A 27462-nucleotide genomic window follows, 5' to 3' on the forward strand; every position below is an offset into this window, starting at 1 on the left:
AATTAATCCCCTTTTGGGTTAGGATTTTGATAGCTTTTTTATTATTTACAGTGCTTTGCAAAAATTAATCTAACATGTTGTGTTACAAGTTGCATTTTACAAGTGCAAATATGCCAAATTTCATATTCCTTATCAGTATATCTTCTGATTTCAGAAAGGTCAGCAATTTGTTATAGACCTGGCTGGGGTCAAAATACATTCTCCTAATTAAATTCAGAAGCATCTGCATAAATATAAGATTCAGTTTAGGATAGGTGGGGCGGCTTCTAGTCATTATGATTCTAAAGAAAGCCTCCCAAGCATGAACAGAGTGCAAACCTATACAGGCTGAGTATGTTGCATGAAGAAAGTCTGAAACAATAGCTATATCGGACAGGCAAACTCTCTATATTCAGCTCAATTTATGTCATCTTAATGTACATGTAGAAAGGAGCTTTCTCTGTGTTTTTCATTGAAATAGGAAGTGGTTGCAGTTCACAGAAAGATGGGAATACTACTAAACACACTTAAAGAACTTTTCTAAACTGCTTCCTATAATCTCAGAACATAACAATACACACTATTGCAAAAATGACACAAAGCTGGCAAACATTTTCCTGGTGGACAACAGAGTTTTCAACTGTCTTTTATAATCCAACCAAGGCAGAATGAATCATCAGTGTCCCTACAGTAATATTCTAGATGTTCACTATTTCATCCCACTTACAGATGTTTAATTTACATATCTGAACACCACACTTCATGTTTACACTGAAAATGCTTTTAGTTTGGTGGTTTTGTCTTTCAGAAAATACAATTTAAATGAATGTGGACAATCAATAAATTAGCTACATGTTGCCAAATTTACTCAGTGATAGACCTCAGGTGCCCTGCCTTGAACTTTGCATCATCATTTATGCCATTGTAAAGTGAATGTAAAATGCTACCAAATCAGAATGGCAGCAATTTACCCCCATATTGCTTGGGTGTTAAAGTATTATCCAAGGTGCGAGGTAGAAGAGAATCCAGCTCAAAGTCTCTACAGAGTACAAGATAAGTCTGACTGGAAAATAAAGAATTCTATTTCACTCCTGGAAAAAGGGCTTTGATATTTGTTTTCTTTACAGATCAGGCAGAGCTGGCACCTGAACCAGAGTTTCCCCACAATAGACACACAGACCTAGATGGGACCTCCTGGGACCTCTGCTCCAGCCACCCTTGCTATCATAAGCAACCCCACCATGTCTTCCCGTTAATAAAATGTATTAAGTTCTATCTTAAAACTAGCTAGGTTGTTTGTCCCCACTATACCTCTTAGGAGGTAGTTCTAGAACCTCACTCCTCTTATGGTTAGAAGCCTGCTTTCCAGCCTAAAAGAACTCACGGGGAGTTTATATGTCATTGTGCAAAAACTGTTCTTTAGATTGTCCTTCACCTCCCACCCCAATATATTTAGAGAGAACAATAGCACTCCCTTCTCAGCTTTAGTTTTGCTAAACAAGCTTTTAGTCTTCCTTTGTGAGATAGACTATTCTCCTGATCATCCTACCGTAGCCTCTCTCTGTACATGTTTCCATTTCAGTTCCTCTTTCTTGAATATAGGTAACCACAACCACTCATAAAACCTCACCTGGAATATTGTGAGTGCCTTGTACAAAACCATTACTAATTCCTCTCACTGCTGGAAATCTCTCACCTGTCACTAGCCTTTTTCACAGCTATATCAATCAGTGACTCCAGATTATTTCCTATAACTCACTCTCCTTCAATGTCCTCACTACTTACCAAAACCAAGTCTAAAGCAGTATTATCATTACATTCCAAGTGAATACTCTAATGCTAACTAGCGACTGTTTTTCTAGGTTTTAATGACTCAGCATTTTCCAACTCCTCAAAAAAATTTAAAAAATTCCCAACTAGCTCCATCAACAATGGCAGAGATAATGGTAAGGAAATGAATCCTTATCCAATATTGTGAAATGCTGGCTAACCTAACCTAACCATTTTTCACAATATTCAAATATATCTTAGGCTATTTGCGATTCTAATTATGTCTAATGATGTCTACAATTTTTGTAGAACACTTCTTCAACTCTAATCTGGAAATTAAGTGATGCACTACAGCAGTGTTTCTGAAAGTGTACCACAGAAACACTTTCAGAAACACTTTAACTGGCCGTCCCGGTTTGTTTATGTATTGGCGCTACGGCCATGGAGCCTCACGGCTTTCATTGGCTCTATTTCACCTTTTTCATGGTACACTTTCAGAAACACTGCACTCCAGTGCCTGAGAATTGTTTGAATGGAATAGTGTTTATTTTTTTCCTCATAAATCAGTGATCCAAGACACTTAGGGCTTATCTGTACACAGTCGTACAAGTTCCAATTTTTATTTAGATAAATTTGTTAAAAACAAAAATTGTGTGGACACTCTTACATTTGTTTAAAACTGGTTATATAATGTAGCTTGTGCCTGTAAATTTACCAGTGCAAGATGAACTGATAAGCCATTTTTATACTGATCTAAGAGCTCCCACGCAAAACACATTTAAATAAAATTAGTACAAAATCACACCTTTAACTGATGCAACTTGGCATGCAGAGCATGCCTAACAAAATGATAGAAGATACTGTACTGATGACTACTTTGCAGAGAAACAAGGATTTCAAATATTTTTGAGCTAAAACTTTAGATGTCATTCACAGTTCACTGTATTTCATAAAGATATAATTTATTGGATTATCCCAGATCTGACATTACCAACACATGAAAGATGTAAAGCATGCAGAATCTGCATAAAATAACTTCAAAATAACCCACTGAAAAGAAACCAGCCCTTTTGGAAAATTAATGTTCATTAAAAGTCAGTAAAGTACAAATTTTAACAAATATTGTAATTCATTAAGTCATTGTTACTCAAAAACAGCCTCAAATGTCTGCTGTATTGGCCAGATTTGTGTATAAAGGAGCACTGCCTCAATGCAGATGTCTTTTACAGGTACTCAGAATTACTTAATAATGGAATTTATCATAGACATGAAGCCAAACATAAGGAATTATAGTACTTAGTTCTTATATCGCACTTCTCAGCCATATATTTCAAAGCACTTTAGAAAAACCGTCAGATGTTAAAGGCATATTAAAGGCAAAAAAACAAAACACAGAGATGTGAAATTGAAAGAGAAGTGACTTCCCAAAATCATATACAATTGTCAATGGCAGAGATGGGAATAAAACTCAGGTCTAATGAATTATAGTTCAATGCTCTGTTTACTAGATTATCCTGCCTTCATTGATTTTACAACTGTACATACCCATCAGGTGAAATTCTGGCTCCATGGAAATCTATAGCAGCTTTGCCACCTAACCTCAAAGGAGCAGAATTTCACTTTGAGACTGCACAATACTTTACTGATTAATGTGTCAGTAAAATTAGATAAAAATGACAGAAAATGTTCTGCTGTGATACTGCTGTGATAATTAAAAATGGGGCATTAACAGTTTCTCTACATGTTTAATGCACATGATAGACTAAAGCTGTAAGGCAGAGTCCCCAGTGGTAAAGTAGTTCATTCCATTTAGACCAATATTTACATACACCTTTAGGGAAGCAAATAATTCATGCAATTGTTCTTGTTCCCAGGCTTAATTTTTCTATATGACATTTATTCTCTCTCTTAGCAGATAAAAGAGAACATCCTCAGATAAAAAAAAAATCCAACCACTAAAACCAGAGGAAAAATCCCTAACACGGAGCATACAGAATCTGATATCATTTTTACATAGTTACCATGCCCAACAGCTGCAATTTTAAATGGGATTTATAGGATGCTGAAAATATATGTAGGATGCCATTTGCAGATACTACACTGGAGTATGTCTACACTACAAAGTTAATTTGAACTAACGGACGCTAGTTCGAATTAACTTTAATAGGCGCTACACTAGCGCTCTGCTAGTTCGAATTTAAATCATTTTACGAGGATTAAGCCTAGTTCAAACTAGCTAGTTCGAATTAAGGGCTGTGTAGCCCCTTAATTCGAACTAGTGGGAGGCTAGCCCTCCGCAGGTTTCCCTGGTGGCCACTTTGGCCAACACCAGGGAAACTCGTCTGCCCCCCTCCCGGCCCCGGACCCCTTAAAGGGGCACGGTCTGGCTACGGTGCCCGTGCCAGGTGCAAGCCTGCCAGCACCCAGCCAGCAGACCCTGCACCTGGCACGGATCGAGCCACCCACCCGATGCCCCCCAGCCCTCCCCCTCTTCCCGGGACCAGGCTGGCGGCTCCCGGGAGCTTGCCCGGGACCGCAAGAGGCGGGCACCCGCCTGGGCTAGTGCGGACATCGTGGACCTCGTCCACGATCTCCGCACTGGGCACAGGAAAGTGGCCGTCTAGGGCAGGAAAGCTGCCAGCCTGGCCACCCAGGAGCAGGTGTGCAAGAGAATCAAGGGGGTCCACTGAGACCCCTGACCCTGAGCTTACAATGGCCGTCCTGGGTCAGACCAAAGGTCCATCTAGCCCAGTAGCCTGTCTGCTGACAGCGGCCAACCCTATGGACCCTGGAGGGGATGGACCGAAGACAGTAACCAAGCCATTTGTCTCGTGCCATCCCTCTCCAGCCTTCCACAAATCTTGGGCAGGGACACCACTCCTACCCCCTGGCTAATACCACTCCATGGACCCAACCTCCATGACTTGATCTCACTTCCCTTTAAACTCTTGTCTAGTTCTAGCCTTCACAGCTTCCTGCAGCAAGGAGTTCCACAGGTTGACTCTTTGCTTTGTGAAGAACAACTTTCTGTTACTAGTTTGAAGCCTGCTACCCATTCCTTTCCTTTGGTGTCCTCTAGACCTTCTTTATGGGAACTAATGAAGAACTTTTCTGTATGCACCCTCTCCACCCAACTCCTGCTTTTAGAGACCTCTATCATGTCCCCCCTCCGTCTCCTCTTTTCTAAGCTGAAAAGTCCCAGTCTCTTTAGCCTCTCTTCATATGGGACCTGTTCCCAACCCCTGATCATTGTAGTTGCCCTCCCCTCTCCCAGCCTCTCTCTTCCCCTCTCCCACCTCCTTTTCCCAGTCTCCCCCAGTTTTGTTCAATAAAGACAGATTCCATTTAGGAAGACACGTTATCTTTATTTTGTACATCAAGAAGAGGGGCTAGGGAAGGGTAAGTGGAAAGAGGTGAGGGAGGAATGGGGCACGAGCCCCCGATGGGGAGGACTGGGCTGGGTCTGCGGGTTTCTGGGGGTGGAAGCTCTCCTGCAGCCCCCCAATTGCCCCCTCTCCCCAGATGGCAGCCTGCGGCAAGTGCAGCCGGGCTGATGGCTGAGTGGTGTGATGTGCCCAGTGTGGGTACTCCGGGCACTCCAAGCCAGGACTGCTTTGCAAGCGGGGCACCCCTGAGAACTGTCTGTCCGGAGTGGGGGTCGGGACCCTTTAAGCACAGCCCTTGGCTAGCCTGAGACAGCATCTCCACGCTCTAAGTCCTCCTCTGATGCCCTGCCGGCACTGCTTCCGGCCATCCTTAAGCCCTGTTCAGGGTCCACTTAATGTGGACATGCTAGTTCGAATTAGCAAAACGCTAATTCGAACTAGTTTTTTAGTCTGGATCCGTTAGTTCGAATTATCTTAGTTCGAATTAACTAATTCGAACTAAGTTAGTTCGAATTAACATTGTAGTGCAGACATACCCCTTTAGACTAATATCCCAAGGGAAACTGGAATGAGGTGGAAGCCTTGTTTCTTCAGCAATTTTAAATTAGACTGGCCAAGTTGTTCAAAAATAAAGAGCTAGGGCACAATCCTGAAATGTCAGAATGTGCAGTGAAGAACATATAGGTCTCTGCCACTTCTGAAGGTTTAGCCTTTATGGGAAGAAAGGGCTGACTTGCTCAGGGTTCAAATTTGGATGGGTCATAAAAGGTCACCAACCTTGTCCCTTTTTTTCTTGAGACAGCCACGTGGTTCTTTACTTTTTTGTTTTAAAAGTAAGTTTTGAACTCTTATGGCTATGGAGAGTAAGCTAATGGGATATCTGAACCCTACCAAGGAGTGATCCTACATAGCCCATCAAGACAACCAAGCCTCCTTGACGACTAACCATGCATCTTTTCCCTTCTCACAGCTGAGAAGGCCTAACCTGGTCAGGAGTATGAGCCTGAGGCCAAATGGCTGTCCCTCTTACTCCAAGCACTGCTTGTCTTCCCCCTGCTGGACCCCGTGTGCAGACCCAGGCAGACATTTTTGAATACTAATGAGACTGACAAATATTTGCTCCCCACAGGTACTTATAGACTTCAACAAGTAACCCAAGTACCTCTGTTTTCTTTCCAAATCGGGCCTCAGACACTGTGATATATAAAAGTGCAGGGCCTCCCAAAATCATGAATTCCATGTCTCACCATCACAAATTGAAAACTCTCCATGACTCACTTGGTATTTGTTCTGGTTGTAGGGTATGGTAGCTATTTTAGGCTACCAGCTGGACCATCCTTGTAGACAGGTCAAAAATTACAAGGGAGAGCCTCTGACTCTTGTGGTCTTTAGTTTGTGAGGGTGTCAGTTCAGCAAGTCTCAACTAGACCTCTAGTTTTGATTTTTAATGTTAGAGATGGATGGTTAGAGAGTGTGTGGGATGCAAGAACTGGATACAGATATTAGCCAGTGGCCCGTTGGTCTTTCTGTAGGTTGCATGACTAGCTAATTTGGTAGGGTCAGGTTTACATACTTGTGCCTCATAAGTTGCTAAATGAAATACTAGGATAGATGGCATGTAAAAATTGCTTCATAAACTCTGCAAATAGTATCACAGAAAACCAATAAAAAAAATGTTCAAGTGTTTGCTGATGTCATCACTGACATTTACATATTCACAAAAGCAAGAATAGAAACCACAATCTTTTCTTCCACTGCTCTGAGGTTTTCATTGCAATTTTCTTTAAACTTTCTGTGATGCAATTTATTAAGAAATAAGATTTGGAAAATCAGACTATTTAAAACCACTTTCAAATCTATAAGAATGTACTATTTATAGGGCACCTAACTGTTAGGGTTAGCCTTTAGAAACAATCTCTGGGCTGAGTGAGATGAACTATATTAAAAGTTCTACGGCTTTAGGGAAAGATTTTCAAAAGCTCAAATTAGTGTTTGATGCCTTACTGCCTTTAGGCCCTTTGGAAATCTTCCCTCTTATCCTACAGGCAAAGAAGAGTTTCTTTCCCTCGTGAACCTTTTAACTTGGCATTTCGGTCTCTTTAGAAAACAGTAAAGACCCCAGATCTATCAAAAGACATAAAACAAGAAAACAGGGAGAGTGTGAGGAGAATAAGTAAGGAGCTTCGTCCTGGATTTAGCAGTGACTGCCTTTTACAGGTGCAAGCTGCAGCTAATGAAACCTGCCCTGCTGTAGGCAGACTGCTAGCACAATCTATGTTTCAGGAGAGGGAAGAAAAGCTCCCCTTAACTGGTAAAATGACTGAAAGCTAGATAAACAGGCATAGTCATTTCCACCCAGAGTTTCTTCTATAGGTAAAACAGCTTTGGGGGCAGGAGGAAAGAAAATCTAATTAGCACATTTTAAAGGCGTTTTAGTGAGGAAAGTAACTGGGTAAAAACAATACGTTATCATTTCCCACTTCAGGTCATTGTGCTGACAAAGAGAAGCTTTTACTACTGACAGAGCTAAGATAGATAGGGCAGAATGACCTGGGTATCTTGTCAACAAAAGCGTCAACTTAAACCCAAGTTCAAATCCTTCATTTCTGGAAGAAAGGTAAGAGGCAGAGAGGCCACAGATTGGATTTTAGATTTTAGGCTGGGCCTGGCAATCAGAAAAATGCCTTCTCTCATATTTGACTTGCAATTAATTTGAAAGAATATTCACCATGGGAAAATATGGATCCGTAAAATATCATTTGTGTAAAGCCAACTCTGACTACCATTGCAACTTAAATTTATAATGATACCACAATAAACGAAGGGCAAAGGACAGAGTTCAGGACAGAAATACGGAATTTAAAAAGGAAGTGTTCCATTAGTAGCTACAAGACCCGCAACTGTTAGAGGCTAAATTCTCCTTCCAGCTCATCATTGCCTGAAAGGGAAATATGAAAAAAAAAAATAGGAGACATGCAGAGTCAAATTTTCCCACAGTAGTCAAATTTCCACACAACCTGGAACAGGACACAGTCTTTCACTGCTCAGCAGTTCAAATGTAGCTCAGACACCAAAATGTATGATCTTCTGAAGGCTGTTCAGTAGCCTGCCTGAAATGAATTTGTGCTTGTAATCCAGCTCCTAGCAAGCTAATTGGTCTCACTGCTAGTAGTCTTGACAGAAGGGCCAAAGAAACAACTAGCTTGCTGCTTCCACCTTCAAGGAACAAGAGAGAGAACACTTCCTCCTGCTTTCCTCAACCCAGGAGCAAGAAGAGAAACCAAAAAGCAAGAATACTCAGCAACTCCGGGATAGGTGAAGCCATATGTGCCCCTCCCTTCACCTGTACAGACTTTCATTAACAGGGCCATGGCCCAGCTTTAAACACTGTCTATTTGGGGAGGGAAAGGCATTGGTTTGTTTTTTACCCTTTCCTCACAGTCTGCCTTTTGTAGTCTCAGCAGCAGCAGCATGTTCCTGCTAATTACTCGGTCACTCTTTTACTGCAGATCTTCTAAAATAATTAATCCTAGTCTGAGCCAGAAGGAATGATGAGCAGGCCCCTGCTGACCAAAAGCATGTACCAGAACACTACAATCTACAATGGTTGCAATGTCATGAAATTATTTCCCAGTGGAAATGGCTCACTGATGTTGCATGTGCAATATTCTCTAAAACCCAGTCATTGCTTAACCTTGCCGTGGCAATAAATCTGTATCACTGCTGTGATGTCTTCCCTCAAGAATTCAGCTCTTCTCCTTTGTGATATAAGCTGGTTACTCCTAACTTGGATATCTGGCAATGAAACTGTGCCAGCTATCTCCAAATGACTCCATTACCACATATTATAGTAACTGAATCATCTACCAAGTTACCAAAAGGAGAGGCCAGACCTTTCCTAAGTTTGCATATATTTGCATTTTATATTTGGCAGCAGTTTATAAAATAGGAAAGATTCACTTACCTGATGGGATAACCTGTATCACCTTTTCCCATATTCCATCTGCAAACGTTATGGAGCAGAAATAAAAGCCCATGTCTGCTTCAGTGGTCTTGATGAAGTTTAGCGACTTGCCTTTTGAGGAAGCATTTATAAAGCGAACTCTGTCTTTATATTGGTCTTGAATATACACACCATACCTCGGGTGGAAAACAGCAATGGTTTCTTTGTCAGTGGCAATACTCTTAACCCAGGACATCTGGGTTATATTGGCTGTCTTTGGATATATGCATTCCAGATTCATATTACTGGTAAGTTTGACAGTTGAATCCACAAATCTTCCTTCCACTGTAGCTGAAACATCACATACAAACACAGCCATAGCATTAACTTGTATTGTGTATTAAACTTGCACAGACTTAGCGTTAACTGTATTAAACTTTCAAAGTACAACTAGCTAGCTAACATTTTAAGATCAAGCAAAATAATGTAGACAATGAAAAGCCTGGCAGCACAAGAATAAGCCCAGTAAACGCCTTATGGGTATTATTACTTGTATCTATTAGTTTTTCTGAATGGTTTCAGATTATCTAAGCCACACAGAAATACTGTTGAAGTCTGATTCTGTCTCTCCCAAAAGAAAAAAAACAGCACACTTTGTTAAAGCAAAAGAAAATAGTCTTACTTTCATAAAAATGGAGAATAAGAAGAAGGCGGGCAAGATAGTCCATCTCTGTGTACACTGGAGTAGATTAGTATGTGATACAGCTTTATTCAGACTCCTTTCACCGTATGCTATTTCCTAATCAACTGTTACCATTGAAATCTTTACTTTTGAAATGAGACACATGAAAGAAACAATGTGTTTTTACTGTCTCATAAACAATAGCCCCATCTATAGGCAATCAGGTTCACAGTACAGTTCAGCTATTTACATCAGATGCACTAAATATCTGTCAAAAGTCACTGGAACAAAAGCTCCCAATCTGGAAAGAACTTTAAAAATATGGATGATTATGATGATGATTGACTTATATGAGGCAGTGGCTCCCAGTCTTTTCAGACTACTATACCCCTTTCAGGAGTCTGATTTTCTTGTAACCCCACCCAAACAAGTTACACTTCACTTAAAAATTAATTGCTTACAAATAGCAGACATAAGAATACAAAAAAATCCACAGCACATCATTACTGATATCATTACTTACTCTCTAATTTTACTATTAAAAAATAAATAAAATAGAATATAAACATGGTATATGTATGTCTGTGTATAGACTATAGAGCTGTATAAACAAATCATCTGTATGAAATTTTAGTTTGTGCTGACTTCACTAGTGCTTTTTATGTAGTCTGTTGTGAAACTAGAGAAATACATAAATGAGCTTATATACCCCTTAGAAGACCTCTGTATACCTTAAGGGGTTCATGGACCCTGGTTGAGAGCCATTAATATAGGGATCCTTAATTTTCATCTATGAAGGCTAATAACATTCCTACTGTAGCCAAATAAAAAAGACGGTTACTTATCTCGTAACTGTTGTTTTTTGAGATGTGTTGCTTATGTCCCCTGGAATGGCGCCGGTATGTCCTAGCATATAACCCCCTGCTGGCCCTCCACCGCCTCAGTTCCTTCTTGCCAGAGATTCCAATGAAGGTGGAGGTGGGCGGGATCGGATTGGACATAAGCAACACATTTCAAAAGAACAACAGTTACAAGGTAGGTAACCATCTTTTCTTCTTCGAGTGTTTGCTTATGTCCATTCCATCTAGGTGATTCCAAGCAAACCCCTACGGAGGTGGGGTCGGAACCTAGAGCAAAACAGACTGCAGCACTGCCTAACCTTCCGCTGTGTCCTGACTAGCTGGTTGCGTGATGGCATAATGCTTGGTGAAGGTGTGGACTGAGGACTAGGTGGCTGCCTTGCATATGTCCACGACCAGCACCTGGGCTAGGAAGGCTGAGGAGGAGGCCTGGGCCCTAGTCGAGTGGGCCATGATAGGAGGGAATACCCTCCATCTAAGATCGTAACAGGTCTTGATACATGGTGTAATCCATGACAAAAGACACTGAGCTGATCCTGGGGAACCCTGTATCCTGTCTGCTATGAAGACAAACAACTGAGTGGACTTGCGAAACGACTACGTCCTGTCTAAATAAAAGGCGAGAGCCCTCCTAACATCCAGTGAGTGGAGTGCCCTCTCTTTCTTATCCGCATGCAGCTTTGGATAGAACACTAGCAGGAAAATCTCCTGGGACGTGTGGAACAGGGAAACTAACTTAGGGAGGAAAGCCAGGTGAGGGTGCATTGTCACCTTGTCACTTGAAATCACTGTGTACGGAGGCTCTGAGGAGAGGGCCCGCAGCTTAGAAACCCTCCTGGCTGAGGTAATGGCCACCAGAAACACTACCTTCCATGAGAGGTGGGAGAGAGAACATGTATCCAATGGCTTGAACAGTGGGCGCATGAGCCCCCGCAGCAACAGGTTCAAATTCCACTGCGGCACTGGTCGATGCATGTGGGGGGAAACCTGTCCAATCCCTTCAGGAAGCGTTTCACCATATCCTGCGCAAAGAGCAACCTCCTGCCCTCCGCCTGGTGGAAGGCTGTAATGGCCACCAGGTGTACCCTAATTGATGAGGTGGACAGCCCCTGGCCCCAGAGGTTGAGACGGTAGTCCAAAATAAGGGGAATAGGGGCCCTTTCTGGGACACCCCTTTCTGACTGATCCAAATAGAAAACCTCTTCCATTTGGCTAGGTAGAAGGATCTAATGGAGAGTTTCCTACTTTCCATGAGTACCTTCCTCACTGGGTCTGAGCAAAGGAGTTGCCACTGATCAGCCAAGCCTTGAGGTGGAGGGATTGGAGGTTCGGGTGGCACAGCCGACCCTGGTCAAGCTCCTGCATTAGCCTGGACCATCGGCAGGGGGACAGGATCAACCATCAACAGTGACACCAGAGTCGTGTACCAATGTTGTCAGGGCCAGTCTGGGCCTATGAGAATGAGCGTGACCCCACCTTTCCTGACCCTCATGAGCACACATTGTGGATCGGGGAAGGGAGGAAGGCATATGGCAGGCCCACTGGCCATGTTCCCACGAGGGCATCTCCCATAGACCCCCTGCTTTGACCCCTGTAAGAAAAGAACCTGGGGCACTTTCTGTTGGTAAGATTCGCGAACAGATCTACTAGGGGAGTGTGCCACCTGCAGAAGAGGGGGTCTACCACCTTCCCCTTGAGCAACCATTCGTGAGCCAAAAAGGTCCGAGTGAGCCGATCCGCCAGAGTGTTGCATGACCCCGGCAGGTAAGTGGCCTGCAAATGAACCCCCTGCACAATGCACAGATCCAAGAGGGATAATGGCTCCTGGAACAGGGGAGAGGAATGAACACCACCTTGACAGCTATGTAGTACATCACCATCGTGTTGTCCGGGAGAACGGACACAAACTACCTCTGTAGCTGGGGCATAAATGTTCGACAAGCCAGCCAAACCACCCTCAACTCCCTGACATTGATGTACAGGTTCCTTTCTGCCCCCGACCACATACGTTGTGTATGAAGATTCACCAGATGGGCACCCCATCCTGTGTCGGACGCATCAGTCACCAGCTGGACCGTGGGAGACGGGTGGTGGTACAGGACCCCTTTGCATACTTCGGAGTCCCTCAGCCTCCAGTTCAGGGTCGATAGGATCACTGGAGGAACTGTCACCAACAGGTCGATATGGTCACGGGCTGGCCTATACACCATCGCCAGCCAGTTCTGGAGAGGCCTGAGGTGGAACCTGGCATACCGCACCACATACATGCATGCCACTTTGTGACCCAAAAGCCTCATGCAGTTCCGCATTGTGTTCATGGGGGCAGCCTGGAGGTCACGAATGATGTCACCCCACACAGGGATAGGAACCGTGGACATGGGAGGGATGCCCTGCCACACGTTGCATCCAAACGTGCCCCCCCAAACTTTATCACTTGGGTCGGAGTAAGGACGGACTTCTCTTTGTTCAGTATGAGCCCCAACCCTAAGAACGTTTCCCTGACTAGGTCGATGTCGGACAAAAATTGGTCCTTCGACTGGCCCCTGATCAACCAGTCATCTATGTAAGGGTAAACGTGCAGCCCCTTCCTTCAAAGGAATGCCGCCACTACCACCATGCACTTGGTGAACACCTTGGGCACTGTGGAGAGGCCAAACGGCTGCACCGCAAACTGGTAATGGTCCTCTCCCACCATAAACTGAAGGTATTTCCTGTGGTGGGGAACAATGGAGAGTTGGAAGTATGCATCCTTCAAATCAAGGGCGGCACACCAGTCTCTTAGATTGAGGGAGGGGATGATGGAGGTTAGCATCACCATCCTGAATTTTGACTTTCTTAAGATGGTGTTGAGCCCCCTTAGGTCTAGGATTGGGTGGAGACCCCCCCCCCCCACCTTGGATTATGGGACCAGGAAGCAGTGGGAATAAAAGCCACTTCCCTGGAGAGACAGGGGGACCTCCTCTACCACCCCTAGAGAAAGTAGCATGGAGATCTCCTGCCTGAGCAGGATCTCATGAGAGGAGTCCCTGAAGAGGGACAGGGAAGAGGGATGGGAGGGCGGAGAAGAAAGGAACGGGATAGAGTATCCCCTCTGTACCGTGTCCAGTACCCAATGGTCTGTGGTGATAGTACACCAGGGCCAGTAAAAGGGGGATAAGCCTCTGGCAGAAGAGTCAATCTATGGGAGCGACTGGAACTCCGTCCTTGGGCGCACCTTCAAAAGCCAATCCTAGGCCCCTGGACTTATTGGAGGGTCTGAGGTTTTGGTCAGGGGGACCCCGCAATCTCCTCCTATTCCCCCTGGCTGTGGGAGCCCTAGATCTCCTATTATCAAACCATGGCCCTTGCTGATAGCCTCTCTGTGGCCTCTGGTTGAGTGGACACCACTGTGGAGCCAGGGTATAGATGCCCAGGGATTTTAGAGTGGCCCTGGAGTCTTTAAGGGTGTGTAGCTTGTCGTCTGTTTGCTCCGAGAACAACCCGGAGCCCTCGAAGAGGAGGTCCTGCAATGTCACCTGGATCTCCTGCAGTATGCCAGAGATCTGGAGCCACGAGCACCTACGCATAACAATGCCTGTGGCCATGGCCCAAGCTGCCGATTCCGCTGCATCCAGGGCGGCCTGCAGCGCTGTTCGCGCAACTGTTCTTCCTTCCTCCATAAAGGCAGCAAACTCCTGCTGGGAAGCTTGGGGCAGCTGGTCCTTGTATTTGTCCACTGCCACCCAAGAATTGTATGCATAACGGCTGAGCATCGCTTGCTGGTTTGCAATCCATAGTTGTAGGCCCACCCCGCCCCAGCAGATCCAACTTCTTTGGCTCCTTACTCTTCAGAGTAGGACCCCACTGCCCCTGTCTTTCCCTCTGGCAAGCCGCCTGAACCACTGCTGAACCTGGTGATGGACACGCAAAGAGATGCTTGGGCCTGGACTGGGGCAAGAAATACCTCCCCTAACCCCTTTTTGTGTTGGGGGAATGGAGGCCAGTGTCTGCCATAAGGTCTTGGTTATCTTTGCCACCGTTTTATTCAGAGAGAGAGAGCGATCTTAGCCAGGGTGTCAGCCGTAAGAATGTCCACCATCGGGTCCTCCTCCTCCTTAACCTCTTCTGCCTGTATCCCCAAGTTCTGCGCAAGGCACCTGATCTGCTAAGGCCTCGTCCGGTGACGAGGACGAAGACTGCAGGAGCTGGGGTTGAACCGTAACAGTGGTGGCAGGCTCAGTCCTGGGGCCAGGGCTCTGCTCAGGGCCTTCTGGAAGGGGCTGACAGGTGGTTCAGCCGATTCACCTCTTGACCCCGGGGGGCTGGCTCTACTCTCCGAGCCCGGGTCCCTGGTAAGCAGGGTGGCTGAGGGGTCAGACCTACGGCTAGAGTGCACCGAGGTTGCTACAGATCCTGGTCTTGATGGGTCAGGGCCTTGCGCCTGCTGATATGCAGTGTCCCTTCTGGACACCGTGGGCCTAGGTGGCTGCCACTGAGGGGGCCATATCTGGACCATAGGTGGGCTGCGATGCCCTTAGCGGTGCCGAGATGAGGACCGGTGACCCGACCTGGCACAGTGCGTCAACCTACAGGACAAGCAAGAGACCCTAGATGCAGCCGACCATCAAGAGGAGGCTGACGAGACCAGAGACTCTGCATCGGACTCCGAAGAGTATTCTGACACCGACCACGGTGGTGCAGAAGACTCTTGTTCCCCCTGTGCCGTATGGTGAGCCATGGCAGCCAGTTTGCCTCTATGGGGTACAGGTGGTACCGGTGGGGGCGGCATGGCATGGAACTCTAGTGCCAGAGAGCGCAGTGCCGCTGGAAGCGGTGCCCACTCTGCGGGAAGAGGCACCCTCCTCCATGGTGCCTCCTTCACCAGAGACGGTGGTGCCAAGCCCAGCTCTTGCCTGGGCGATGGCCTGAGTGGTGCCGGCTGTGGTGCCGGGGCTAGCTTAGGCACGTGGGTCTCACAGCCCACGTGCCCCTCCATGCTACACGGTGCTGGGCCCGTGGAGGCCGTGAGCTCTATCAGCTCCCGGGCCGCAGAGAATATCTCTGGCATGGATGGCCTCTGGACCTCCTCCAGGGACAGGTCCTGGCCCCCTTGGGCTCCCGATTTTACCGGGCTCCTCCCTTGAAGCACTGACTCCTGGGGGCAGGCGCTCTGATCCTGCTTTCATGGCAACCTTTCACTTTGTGCCCATTTACTAGTCGACGGCACCAGCAATTGAAATCGTTGCCTCGGTGCTGGGAAGGTGCCATGTGCCTTGGAGCCCCCTGTGTCCCTCTAGTCGACGCTGGTGTGCTCCTTTCCGAGGGTGCCGGCTCTGGCACCAGGGGTTGAAGTGCTGACCCAATTAACAGGAGCTTAAGCCTGGAGTCTCTCTCCCTGTGAGTACCCGGCTTCAAGGACCTGCAGATCTTGCAGGCATTAGTTAAATGGCCCTCACCGAGGCACTTCAAACAATCTTTGTATGGATCTCCGCAGAGCATAGGTTTGGAGCACTGTTGAAAGGATTTGAAGCCTTGGGGCCCCGGCGTGTCCTCGAAGCAGGAAACTACTATCAACGCTATCTAATCACTTTTTTACTAACAATCAACTGTTAACTACTCCTAAGGAGAAACTATTTACATAAGAAAGCTAAGAGCGCACTTGCAAAGGCAAGCAGATCGTTCCAGCAACCATCACAGGCAGAAAGAAGGAACTGAGGGGTTGGAGGGCCAGCAGGGGGTTATATGCTAGGATATACCCGCACCACTCCAGGAGGCTCCCCTGCTAGCCCAACGGGTACTGCTAAGGGCAAAAAGCTTCTCGAACTTGTGCACGGGGCGTGCGCACACCTAGAAGGAATGGACATAAGCAACCACTCAAAGAACTGAATTTCCATTGTTGCATGGTTTCATTCTACAGTAATTTAAACTGGAAAGCAATGTCACAGACTACCTTCAAACATTAGTGGACCTGTGACTGTCCCAGAGCTGATCTATAGGTAGGTTTTGAATCACACTTGTTTCACATTCAACAATACTTGGAAGAACAGAGAAAGGGGGCAGCTCATTATTTGAAAGATCCATTTGGTTCCTTGCATAGGGATTGTAATCCTATGGGCTACAGGCAAGCAAGAGGCCATCTCACATTAAGATACCAGAGTAAGGGGTGTGATATAAGACCTTAAATAGAAAAGGAGATCTGGGCTTGGACTTGTTCTATTGGCAGTACTAATTTCTCCTTCTTAGGTTAAAATCTAATTTGGAACCAGCTTGGTATAGAGTACACAAAATCTTGACCATATTAGCAAATCATAGTTTCAAGACAGCATAGCTGCGGATCCTACGTATGGCAGGAGATGAACTTGTTGAGTAGCTATTTGCTTCCTGTTAATGAAGATTGGAGTCAAGAGTGAGTCATAAATTCATGACCAAGTGAACAGAAATAGCAAACAGGAGCTTTGGTTCTATTACAGTTCTACATGTAATACCATGATGTCCAGCAATAGACAGGTGGTTGTGATGAACACTAGCTGTGCAGTGTTCACTCTGGAAGCCACAAGGGATTTCCTCTGTATAAAGTACAAACTGGTAACTGGTGGAAAAAAAGATCTGAGGTCTGAAAGGAGAAGAAAAGATACCATGGCGCATCAGAGAAGTTGCGAGCTTCTTGGACAACCAGATTCAGGAAGCTTCAAAACTTCATATTCAAAAAAGAAACTGGCTACCAAGGAACCAGAGAGAATGGAAACTCAAGAAGAGGTTGGTAGTCCATAACTATAAGAGTCAATAGGTCCCGGTGTCTTTCTACATGTCTGGAGACAGATGTAGGATAGGCAGGCTGTGACCAGCAGAGAGAAGAACCCCACTAAGAATTTTATCACATTCTCAGGGTGGAAGCTGTCGAAGCTGAATCTACCTCTGAAGATTCACCTGGTCGAATAGAACAGAGAGGTATATGGGACATATTGTGGATGACTGAACAGCCCAATCTGCATGATAATCAAAGATGCCCATGAAGAGATCTCCAACCATCCAAGGAAGACAAACTATCAGTGTTGGGGATTTGATACTCAGAAAAATATAGGGAACATTCTGGAAGGGACAGGTGGACAACAAGATGATGTGTTGTTTTCCTAGATCCAAGGCATGAGATTTGACTGCAAGACTGGATAGGTTTCTAAAGCTGGTGAGCATGAATCTGCTGCTGATGGCATCTATTGGCACTAATGGCACAGCTTCACAAATTATATTCAACTTCAAGGAATTCAGAAGGGTGCTGAAGGAGAAAAATGTCTTCTTAGAAACCTTTCCTATCTTGAGGATGAAAGAAGGCAGAAAGCAGATGATTCTGGAAGTGAAATGCTGGCTAGCTATGTGATATCAGATAGAGGATTTTAGTTGTATGGAACATTGCTCCATCTCCCATAGGGCAAGGGGTTAAGCTAGCTAGACTAGTCTGGAGCACATTAAAGAACAAAAGAGGAGGAGGAAAGGGAAGAACAAAAGAAAACTTAAAACAAAATCAAGATGTTGAGAAAAAAGTTAATCAAGACCCCAAGGAATATACAAAGAATAAATTCTTTAATAGCCTAAATGCTATGCTAGTAGTCTGGGTAATAAATAAAAGGAATTGGAATTACTCATATCTTAGCCTAAATTTGACCTAGTTGGTGTAAATGAAACATGGTGGGAAAATCTGCATGATTGAAGTGTTAACATGAATGGTCATAGCCTACAGAGGAGAGACTGAACGGGCAAAAGGGAATGGGGAGTGGAACTCTTATACCTCATGCTATCTTGTGGGAAAATGAAGGGCACTGAGAAATGGATGCGCATATTATGCTGTGGTTGCACTCAGTTGGCAAGACTCATTGTCCAGCTATTGGGAGGTGTAGCCGCTGACAATGAGAGGTGCTAGGTTATGGTTATTTATATAATGTGTCAAGTGCTTTATATATCTGGAGAAACCTAATGTGAAAAGGAAAGTAAGGAGCCTATTCACCACTGCATTACTCCCATTTTGCATCAGTATAGAGCCACTGATTTCAGTGGCATTACACCAGCATAAGACTGGAGCCATGAAGTGATCAACTAGGACCAAATAATCTGTTATTTAAGAAATTACAACCTCAGAAAACTTCCACCAAAACACTCCATATGTACTTACTGGAGCAAGAAAAATCTGCAAATGACCTCTAATATCTATACACTGGGGAGTGGCTCACTAGGATTGAAGATTATTATTTATAAAATGTCAGTTGACTATGGCATTTTACAGATCTGCAGGAATTGGTATGGATAGACAAAGATAAATATAAACTTGTGCTGATAACTTGTGCTTTTATTATTCCTAGTGAAGTTTCCTATACATCTGTTATCCTTAACTGGAATTGAGTTAGACTACTCAAGAAACCTCACAAATGATAAACTCCCTTCAGAGATAGTAAATTTTCACTCATCTCTTTATATATAAATTACTGTTTTGGTGAACTAAATTCCATACTCGTGTCTCTCCATCTGTCATTAAAAGAGAATTGAAAGTTACTAATATATAACCCTATACAATGCTTAATTATTTTGGATGGAATAATATATGGCAGCAGATGCCAGGCATAATTGCTATATAACTCACCGAGGGAGAGCAGGGATTACAATATTGGACATCTAGTTTTCAAAGCTCAATCCTCTCACACTTGTGCTAATGGGGAACTTTTTTAACCAACTCACAGCAGGATTTTCCCTTGAGTGCTCTGATTCACCAGATATCTAGGAATAGGATTTGTATAACGTGCTGAGAAGGCAAGCCCTGTAGCTGCTGCAAGTACTACGCTCTTCGCAGGCTGTAGTCTTTGGGCAAGGAGTTCCTGTTGTGGTTTTGGAGACTGCATTTTAAGGGCTCCACTTCCCCTCAAGAATCTGGGCAGGGTGTGGTGAAGCTCTTATTATGCACAGCTAGTTGGAAACTGACAATAAAAAACAAAACTTTAGCAAGCTTTCATAACACTGAGTGATTGCTGAACACCAAACCTATTAACACATACAAACATACACTCTTCGACTAACAGGATTACGACACTAGAACGGCCAGGAAATAAAAAGTGCAGATACCAAGGTACAAGGATTTTTAATCAACCCAAAAGTACAGAGGGCAATCTATTAAAGGGGTATAAAAGTAACTGTACCCTAGCGGGTCTCAGTTTAGGACCAGGGATACTCCCTTCCACCCTACCCATCTGTTGGATGCAACAAAGCCGTCACTTTTTTGCCCACTCAGTTCTTTTGTGTATGGTCTTGTTAGAGCCCATTCGCTGACTTCCTGGCACCACATGTAGGTGGTCCCCTGCTTAGAAACCAAAGCATTGTATCCTCCTGATGCAGCTACTACTGGACCTTTGCTGGCAACATGATGCTTTCTTGCTCAGCTATCAGTGTTCCTGCTACCCACACTTCCTTCCCCAGCTAGCTCTCTAGCTGTCGTCACCAGCCTTCTGCTCCTACTCACACGCAGCTTCTGGCTCCTTCCTGACTTCTATCATTGATCTCAGGACATTATGCATATTTGCTGTACTTATGGAGCTCTCTAGTGACTGGATGTTGAACAGTGCAATAATCTACTCCACTGGCTAGATCTTTCCCTCCTGCTCGGAGTGAGGGGACTGGGTAAGGAGTCAGTCAGTGTATTGCAACTCTATCTGACATTACTAGTACCAAATCCTTTTGCATCTCTGAGGACTAGCCATTAGGAAGCTACAGTCCTCACTGGAAAAAAAATTGATCTAGCTCTCTTTTGCCATCTCTGAGGTATTTTACAGCAGGCTTATTCTAGAGGTAGGGCCACTCCAGATTCACAGCCATGAAAAATGCACCCTCGACCATGAAAGCTGATCTCCCCCTGTGAAATCTGGTTTTCTGAGTGCTACTATATATACAGATTTCACAAGGAAAACCAGATCTTTTTTAAATTGGGGTCCTGACCCAAAAGAGTTGCAGGGAAAGCACAAGATTATGTTAGGGCAGTTCCACTCTCTGCGGGTGTGTCTAGACTACATGCCTCCTTCGACGGAGGCATGTAGATTAGCCAGATCGGAAGAGGGAAATGAAGCCGCGATTAAAATAATCGCAGCTTCATTTAAATTTAAATGGCTGCCCCGATCTGCCGATCAGCTGTTTGTCGGCAGATCGGGGGAGTCTGGACGCGATGCCCCGACAAAGAAGCCTTTCTTCATCGACACAGGTAAGCCTGGTTTCACGAGGCTTACCTGTGTCGATGAAGAAAGGCTTCTTTGTCGGGGCATCGCGTCCAGACTCCCCCGATCTGCCGACAAACAGCTGATCGGCAGATCGGGGCAGCCATTTAAATTTAAAGAAAGCCGCGATTATTTTAATCGCGGCTTCATTTCCCTCTTCCGATCTGGCTAATCTACATGCCTCCGTCGAAGGAGGCATGTAGTCTAGACACACCCTGCTAGTGGTATCTTGCCACATCACTTCTAGATCACTCCCTGCCCAGACCTGCATAATTTTTGAGCCACAGAATCCACCTTGTGACACAACCCTCAGGCTGAGCCCCAACTCTATTGCCTCCTCTCTCCTGGGGGAGCAGCAACCCACTGTCTTGTCACTCAATCGGAGGCCCACTGCAATCCTCAGTTCAGCCTCCCACCCCAGTGTCAAACTGCTGGCTATCTTGGCCACCTTCATCACTGACAAGTGCAAGAGCAGTAAAGATGAGGTGGGGAGGGGAGGAAGGAAAGGTTTGTCCAGCTCCATAAGCTATCCGGGCCTCTAACTCAGGGACCCTTAAGCGGCAGCCTCTCACTGCTGCTCCTCCAACCCTAACATCTCCTGCTTCCCTGGGTTACTTCCCTTACAGCCTCACAGCTTTGGCTCCTGCCCCACACACTCTCCTCCCAGGATCTTGAGACTGCCAGATGTAGCAAGGCTGTTCCTATTGCTAGCTGTGCAGCCCTGTAGAAAGCCAGCCTTCCCCACTCAGGCTCCTTGCAGTAGCTTCCCTTCTCTAGTCCGTGGCTGCCCTTTTATCAGGGTCAGATGTGCCCTAACCATCTGCAACCCCACCTGTGCCAGCTACCACTCAGCTTCCCTAGACCGGTCTTAGCCCTTGTAGAACCAGTGTAGAGGCAGATGCCCAGCCACACCATGAAACTGACCAAAATGGACTGCGAATTTGGTATGTCTTGACATAGGTTGTGTTTTTATTTACATTCTTGAAAGCAAATTGGTGCATGGGATTTGTATTAGGGTTTCTGAGCAAGTGCATCAGCTGCAGCTAGATCTCTTACAAATACAGCAGAGCTACTGGGAGGCCCCCAGGCTACTGCATAGGGCCACTTTGACAGCTGCATTAAGGAAAGGGGGGGGGGGGGGGAAAGGAGATCATCCTACTTTTAATACTTCCCATAGGAGGGCCCAGGAGCCATGGAGACACCAGGAGAAGAAAGCAGGAAAGAAGCAGTTCAATACCTTGTTAGCAGAGGATTTGGTAGAATAGAATGGGGAAGTGGTGTGGCAGCTTAAGGGAGGAAAATAAGCTAGCATGTCAGGAGCTCATATGGGATGAGGAGCAGAAGCATGAGTCAGCTTCTCCAGAATCCCCTGCAAACAATTCAAGGGTCCAAGTTCCCGCCATTATGATTATTATATCCTTTTTCATGCCAATGTTAGTAAGCAGAATAGAAACCTGTCACTGTCGTCCCTCTTTCTTATTTGCTTCTGCTTTTGTTTGCTTCATGGTATTGAGATTAATAGGCAGAAGGTTTAAAAATAAACATAGGGAAGTAGTGCTTCACACAACACACATTCAACATGTGGAACTAGTTGCCAAGAGAAGTTGAGAGTCAAAAATATAGGTTGAAAAAAGAATTAGGTAAGTCCCTGAAGGATATGTCCATAAACGACTATTAGAAAAGATGGCCAGAGTTGTAAGCCCATGCTACTGGTGGCTCCAGGCTCTGAATTTCAGAAGTTGGGAGTGGTCAAGGAGGCTGGGGGAAATGAATCACTTGAAAACTTAATGTATTAATTCTCTCTGAAGTATCTGGCATTTCAGTTAGAAGACCAGACACTGGTGCTAAATGGATGATTTGTCTGACCCTGTATGGCTATTCTTATGTTCTTAGATTGAGCTGAGGGGCCTGTTTAAGGTTTCTCTTGAGTGATCTCTATTCCTCACATTTATTTGTAAAATGCATTTTATAGGCTACATCGACATACATTGTGGAATGTTATTCAGGCTTATGGAATTCCAGCTATGGCTATGCACAGAGATGCAGAGGGCACTGTAAGAGTGAGCAATAGCAATAAATTGGTTCAACATGGACAATGGTGAAAACAGGGCTGCTGCTTGGAGTTGCCACAATGAAGTACTGACAACACTAACACTAGCATCACATGGGTAGATGACAAATGCCTAGAAGATCTAGGATTTATGATATTGCACTATTGAGTGACACCACCAAAACCTATAAAGACTGAGACCTTATGGGAAAACAGTTTGTCTATTGTAAAAATTTCTATTCTAGTATACCATTAACAGCTGATCTATATTAATACTGTCACTAACACAGAGGAAAGTGAGGACAGAACATATTTGCTTTTATGTAAGTGAGTATGATGGCAAAGAAATTTTGCTCACTCAAATATTTAACTTTTATAACATGTACTGTGAAAAACAAAGATGAGTAGATTAGTTGAATTAGTCACAAATTAATTGTAAACAAGCAGGATAATCAACCATTAAAGAAGAATTTTATAGACAAGTGGGGATAGGACTGAGAGATTTCAATATAAATTATTTACCTTCAAGTTCCACACCAGTTAAATGAGAAAGAGGCTTCTATCTTTTACGCTAGGCACTTTAATTGTATTTCCAAAACATGCTGTAAACAGATTGCCCTAGGAGCCTTTTTTTCGCCTAATATTTAAAATATATTGCAGTCCAGATGCTAAAAAACACACTTTCAATCTTTACACTCTAGTGAATTCTGTCCAGTTTCTTGACCCTCAGGAAAACAAAGAAGTTTATTTTAAAACCTTCAGAATTGTATCAATTCCTGTAAAATGGATAGTTTGGGTTACAAATGCTTCAGAAAGGATATTTTAATACATTCCATAGGAGTTTTCTATTCACATGCTTTTAAGAGATATACATTTTTAAGCATTTGCATAACAAAATGCTGAATTGCAAGGTACATATTGCAGTTGCTGGGTAACAGAGTATCTAAAATAAAATATAAAAGTGAACTGAGGACATGAGTCCCATACCTAATTGTCTGCTATTTTTCCGTTCATTAGAAGATTCTATGTCCTTCTAATACATAAATTGTACCTGGGGGAAACAGGGTCTATTCCTTTGGAAGAACTGACATTGTAAGTGTTACTTATTTGTTCTCTGAGAACAGAAGGCATCAAGTGTCAGATAATGTACAAAGAATACGTAGTTGTCCTAAAGGAAAATAGTGTAAAAAATAGCTGCTATGTGCCCATAGATTAAACTCAGTGGTAAGCATTATACAAAAAAAAAAAAAAAAAAAAATCAAAGCCAGATATTCTCCATAGCCTGAAGAGTGATGGGGTCTCTGGCAGAGTTCATACTCCCAATTTTAGTCATAAAACAAAAGTAGTTTTTGGCGGAATCAAATAGGAATAGTTTTAAATGAAGCAATGACTCTTTCAGCTCCATGCTTCAAGTGTCTACTTTCACTCTCTCCAACACACCCATAACTTTCCTCTTATCAGAGCTTTTGGCAGAATTGGGGGCTAAGGCCACTATTACTGAGAGCTGGCAGTCCTGTAGTTAAGCTGGTAGTCACATACTGGGCGGCCACCATCTTCCCAGTTTCTAGTGTCTGTCCTCTCTTCCATCTTCCCAATGCTGGCATCCTGACTCCCTAGAGAAACACCTGGAGAAAATAAGCCAACAGTGGGTACAAGAAAAACAACCAGGGAGTAGAAGAGCAGCCATCAATTGTCTGAAAGAGCTACACTTATTAGTTAGGGGCAGACGAATAAGTAAAATACTCAACTTCTGCAGAATCTGGGGAAGCAATTCTGATAAAACCTGAAAACTCTGTATTTTGACGACACCTATCAATCTCATTTAATGAACTGGTCCTCTACTTTCATTCTAATATAATAGGCTAAAAAGAAAAATAAATTTCTGTTCATGAACTGCAGAGATTACCTGGCATTTTGTCTAGATCTTTCTTTGTTGATATGGAGAAATTATGAAACTTTCCCCCAAAGAAACCATAGTTTCTTATTGCAAGACCATCACTCCAACAATAAATGCACTTAGTAGATTTTTTTTTAAAGGAGGAAGTAGGGTCTTACAGTACACAAACATATTAGAAACTCTATTCTTGGCTCTCAAATACTTCTGCGGTGTGACTTTGAGCACGTCACTTAATCTTCAAGTGCATCAATTTCGCAACCTGCAAAGTACAGACAATACCTAATGCACTGAGCTGTTTTGAAGCAAGTCGTGGAAATAATTTAAGTAAACATCTATAATGCTATGGAAGGGTGAAGTATTGTATTACTGTACATCCATGAGAAATGACAGAGAATGCTGCAGGATCTGCAAGGACGGAAGAAATGTGGTGGTTAGGGTGGCTCACAGATAAATGTGAGTCATCAATGTATCACTAGTGCAAAAGAAAACCCCATCCTTCTGGGCTATATTAGCAGAAATGTTTTAAGCAACACGTGAGAAGTAACTCTTCCACTCTTCCCTGCACTGATAAATCTTCAGGTGAACTAATGTGCCCAGTTTTGAACACCACATTTCAGGAAAGAAGTGGATAAATGGGAGAAGTCCAGGGGAAAGCAACAAAAATGATGAAAGGTCTAGAAAATATGACCTACAAGGGAAGGTTAAAAAACTGGGTTTTAACCTTCTAGAGAAGAAATAATAGTGGGGAAATAAGCTTTTATGTATTTGAAGACTTATTACGAAGAGGAGGGTGAACATTTGTTCTTGTTAATCTCTGAGAATAGAAGCAGCAGCATTGGGTTTAAATTCCTGCAATGAAGGCTTAGGTTGAATGTGAGGAAAAATTTCTCAACTGCCAGACAGTGAAGCACTGGAACAAATATTTTTTAAAACTTTAAATGATGGAACCTCCCTAGAACAGGTTGTAGTAGACAAAACCCCATCAGGAATGGTTTATTTATTATGTAGCCTTGTCCTGAATGCATAGGAGTGGACTCGAGGACCTACTGAGGCCTCTTCCAGTCCTTCTGTGATTCTATGCCATTCATTTTAGATAGCTATGGGAGACAGTTACGGGGTCACAACTAAAACAAAGCCTAAGATAGCCTTATCCGAGACCAGCACCATGAAGGGTAGAGTAGCGGTTCCCAACTAATGTGGGACCTGTGGCAAGCTGCGAATCACTGTTTGCTGAGCTGAAATACACTGCCAGGCCATGCCCCCAGTTGCTAATTGAACTCTGGCTGCTGGAGAGCATAGTTTCTTGTAAGAGGTGTGCGCCTGCATACATGCAAAAAAAATCTGTCCGCCTACTTCTCTGCACAGCAGCACAGTGAGTGGTGTGGCGGGTGAGTAGCGTGGCAGGTGGCTGCCCCGGAGTACTGTGGCTGGAGCCTGGACCACAGTGAGGCTGTCCCTACTGGGGCAGCCTTATTGTGGCTCCAGTTCCAGCTCTAGCAACCAGGCTGACTGGGCTACGTGGAGGGTGGCTGTTCAGGTGGCTGGACCCAATGCTGCATGGAGGGCAGCTGTGACAGAGGAGAAACTCCCAGGCATCCCCAGGCCAGTCTCCCAGCCCATTTCTCATGCAGGAGGTGAGGCAGAGGAACCAGCCATCCCACGAGCCCATTTTCCTCCTGCCCATGGTGGCATGGCCAGGCAACTTCCTCCCCACTCAGTGGGAGCCTTCCTCCAGCTCCTCCCAGCACACACAGGGACCTCTGCCACCCAGCCGTGCTGAGCCCTGGGGACTGGCTCAGGGACCCCATGAGGCGGCAGCCAGGGTGGAGCAGGGGTCACCACTACCTACATGGCTGAGGTGGGGTAGAGGGGACAAGGCGGGAGAAGCCCTCCAGGACGGAGTCAGCACCCCACTGCTTTCAGCCCAGCCTCTCCCCGGCGAGGTCCCCTCTTTCGCTCACCCTCCTCGCTCCCTTCTTCCCTTTTCCCTTCCTCCTTCCCCCTGGTTCCCTTAGTGTGTGCATACAGATGCAACGTAAAACACCACATGGCTGCTTAAAATTAATTACCATAATGAATATGCAAATGTCTCTATACCAGTCCACCAAAAGTTTTAGAATGAGTTTGCCGGTCTGCAGTATAAAAAAAAAGATTGGGAATTACTGGGGTAGAGAAATTCCACTGGGTATTGTGGCCACGTGTGTGGGGTGGGGAGGAGGGGGGGAAGGAGTGAAAACACATAGCAATCAAGAACAGAGAGGAACTGAGGCAAAAAAGCTAAGCTAAGCTGTAACTGGTGAGCATACTATAACCTTACAAAAGGCTAGTGAGAAACCTCTAGTTCAGTTGGGTGAAGAAGCTTGGGGATTCAAAGCTAAAAAAAACCCCCAGCACTATGTTCAGAGAGGCAGTACTTCGTACATTTCTTGTAATTAAACAAAATTATTAGATTCTGTCTCCTTTTACTTCCAGCTGGAATATCTCAGGAGCCCCCAAATTTGACTAGCCATATGGTTTGAAAAGGGACAGTAATATTCATTACAAATAAACAAGTCTTAAATTTGTCAAGGCTTAAGTAAAAATGATAAATCAAGCAAAGGAAAAAATCATTTTTCATTTTCCCTGGACTTACCTGAATTTTCACAAAGAAGCCAGGCTTATTGAAGTAGAAA

General features: G+C 44.6%; 1 protein-coding gene across 2 annotated transcripts in view; it reads right to left on the reverse strand.

Annotated features, from left to right (window-relative positions):
- CD226 (CD226 molecule) overlaps nt 1-27462 on the reverse strand; it is a 95049-nt gene that overhangs the window by 49397 nt on the left and 18190 nt on the right. The window contains exons 1-2 of one of the 2 annotated variants that reach the window (XM_014572699.3): nt 9761-9901; nt 9100-9429 (exon numbers count right to left, since the gene is read on the reverse strand). In XM_014572699.3, coding sequence (XP_014428185.1) covers nt 9100-9429; nt 9761-9806 — 376 coding nt within the window. In that variant the 5' untranslated portion in view covers nt 9807-9901. Of the gene's footprint in view, nt 1-9099; nt 9430-9760; nt 9902-27462 lie in introns of those variants that run through there. The other variant, XM_075921041.1, reaches the window with a different exon arrangement.

The sequence above is a fragment of the Pelodiscus sinensis genome, chromosome 2 (genome assembly GCF_049634645.1).
Source record: "Pelodiscus sinensis isolate JC-2024 chromosome 2, ASM4963464v1, whole genome shotgun sequence".
NCBI lineage: Eukaryota > Metazoa > Chordata > Testudines > Trionychidae > Pelodiscus > Pelodiscus sinensis.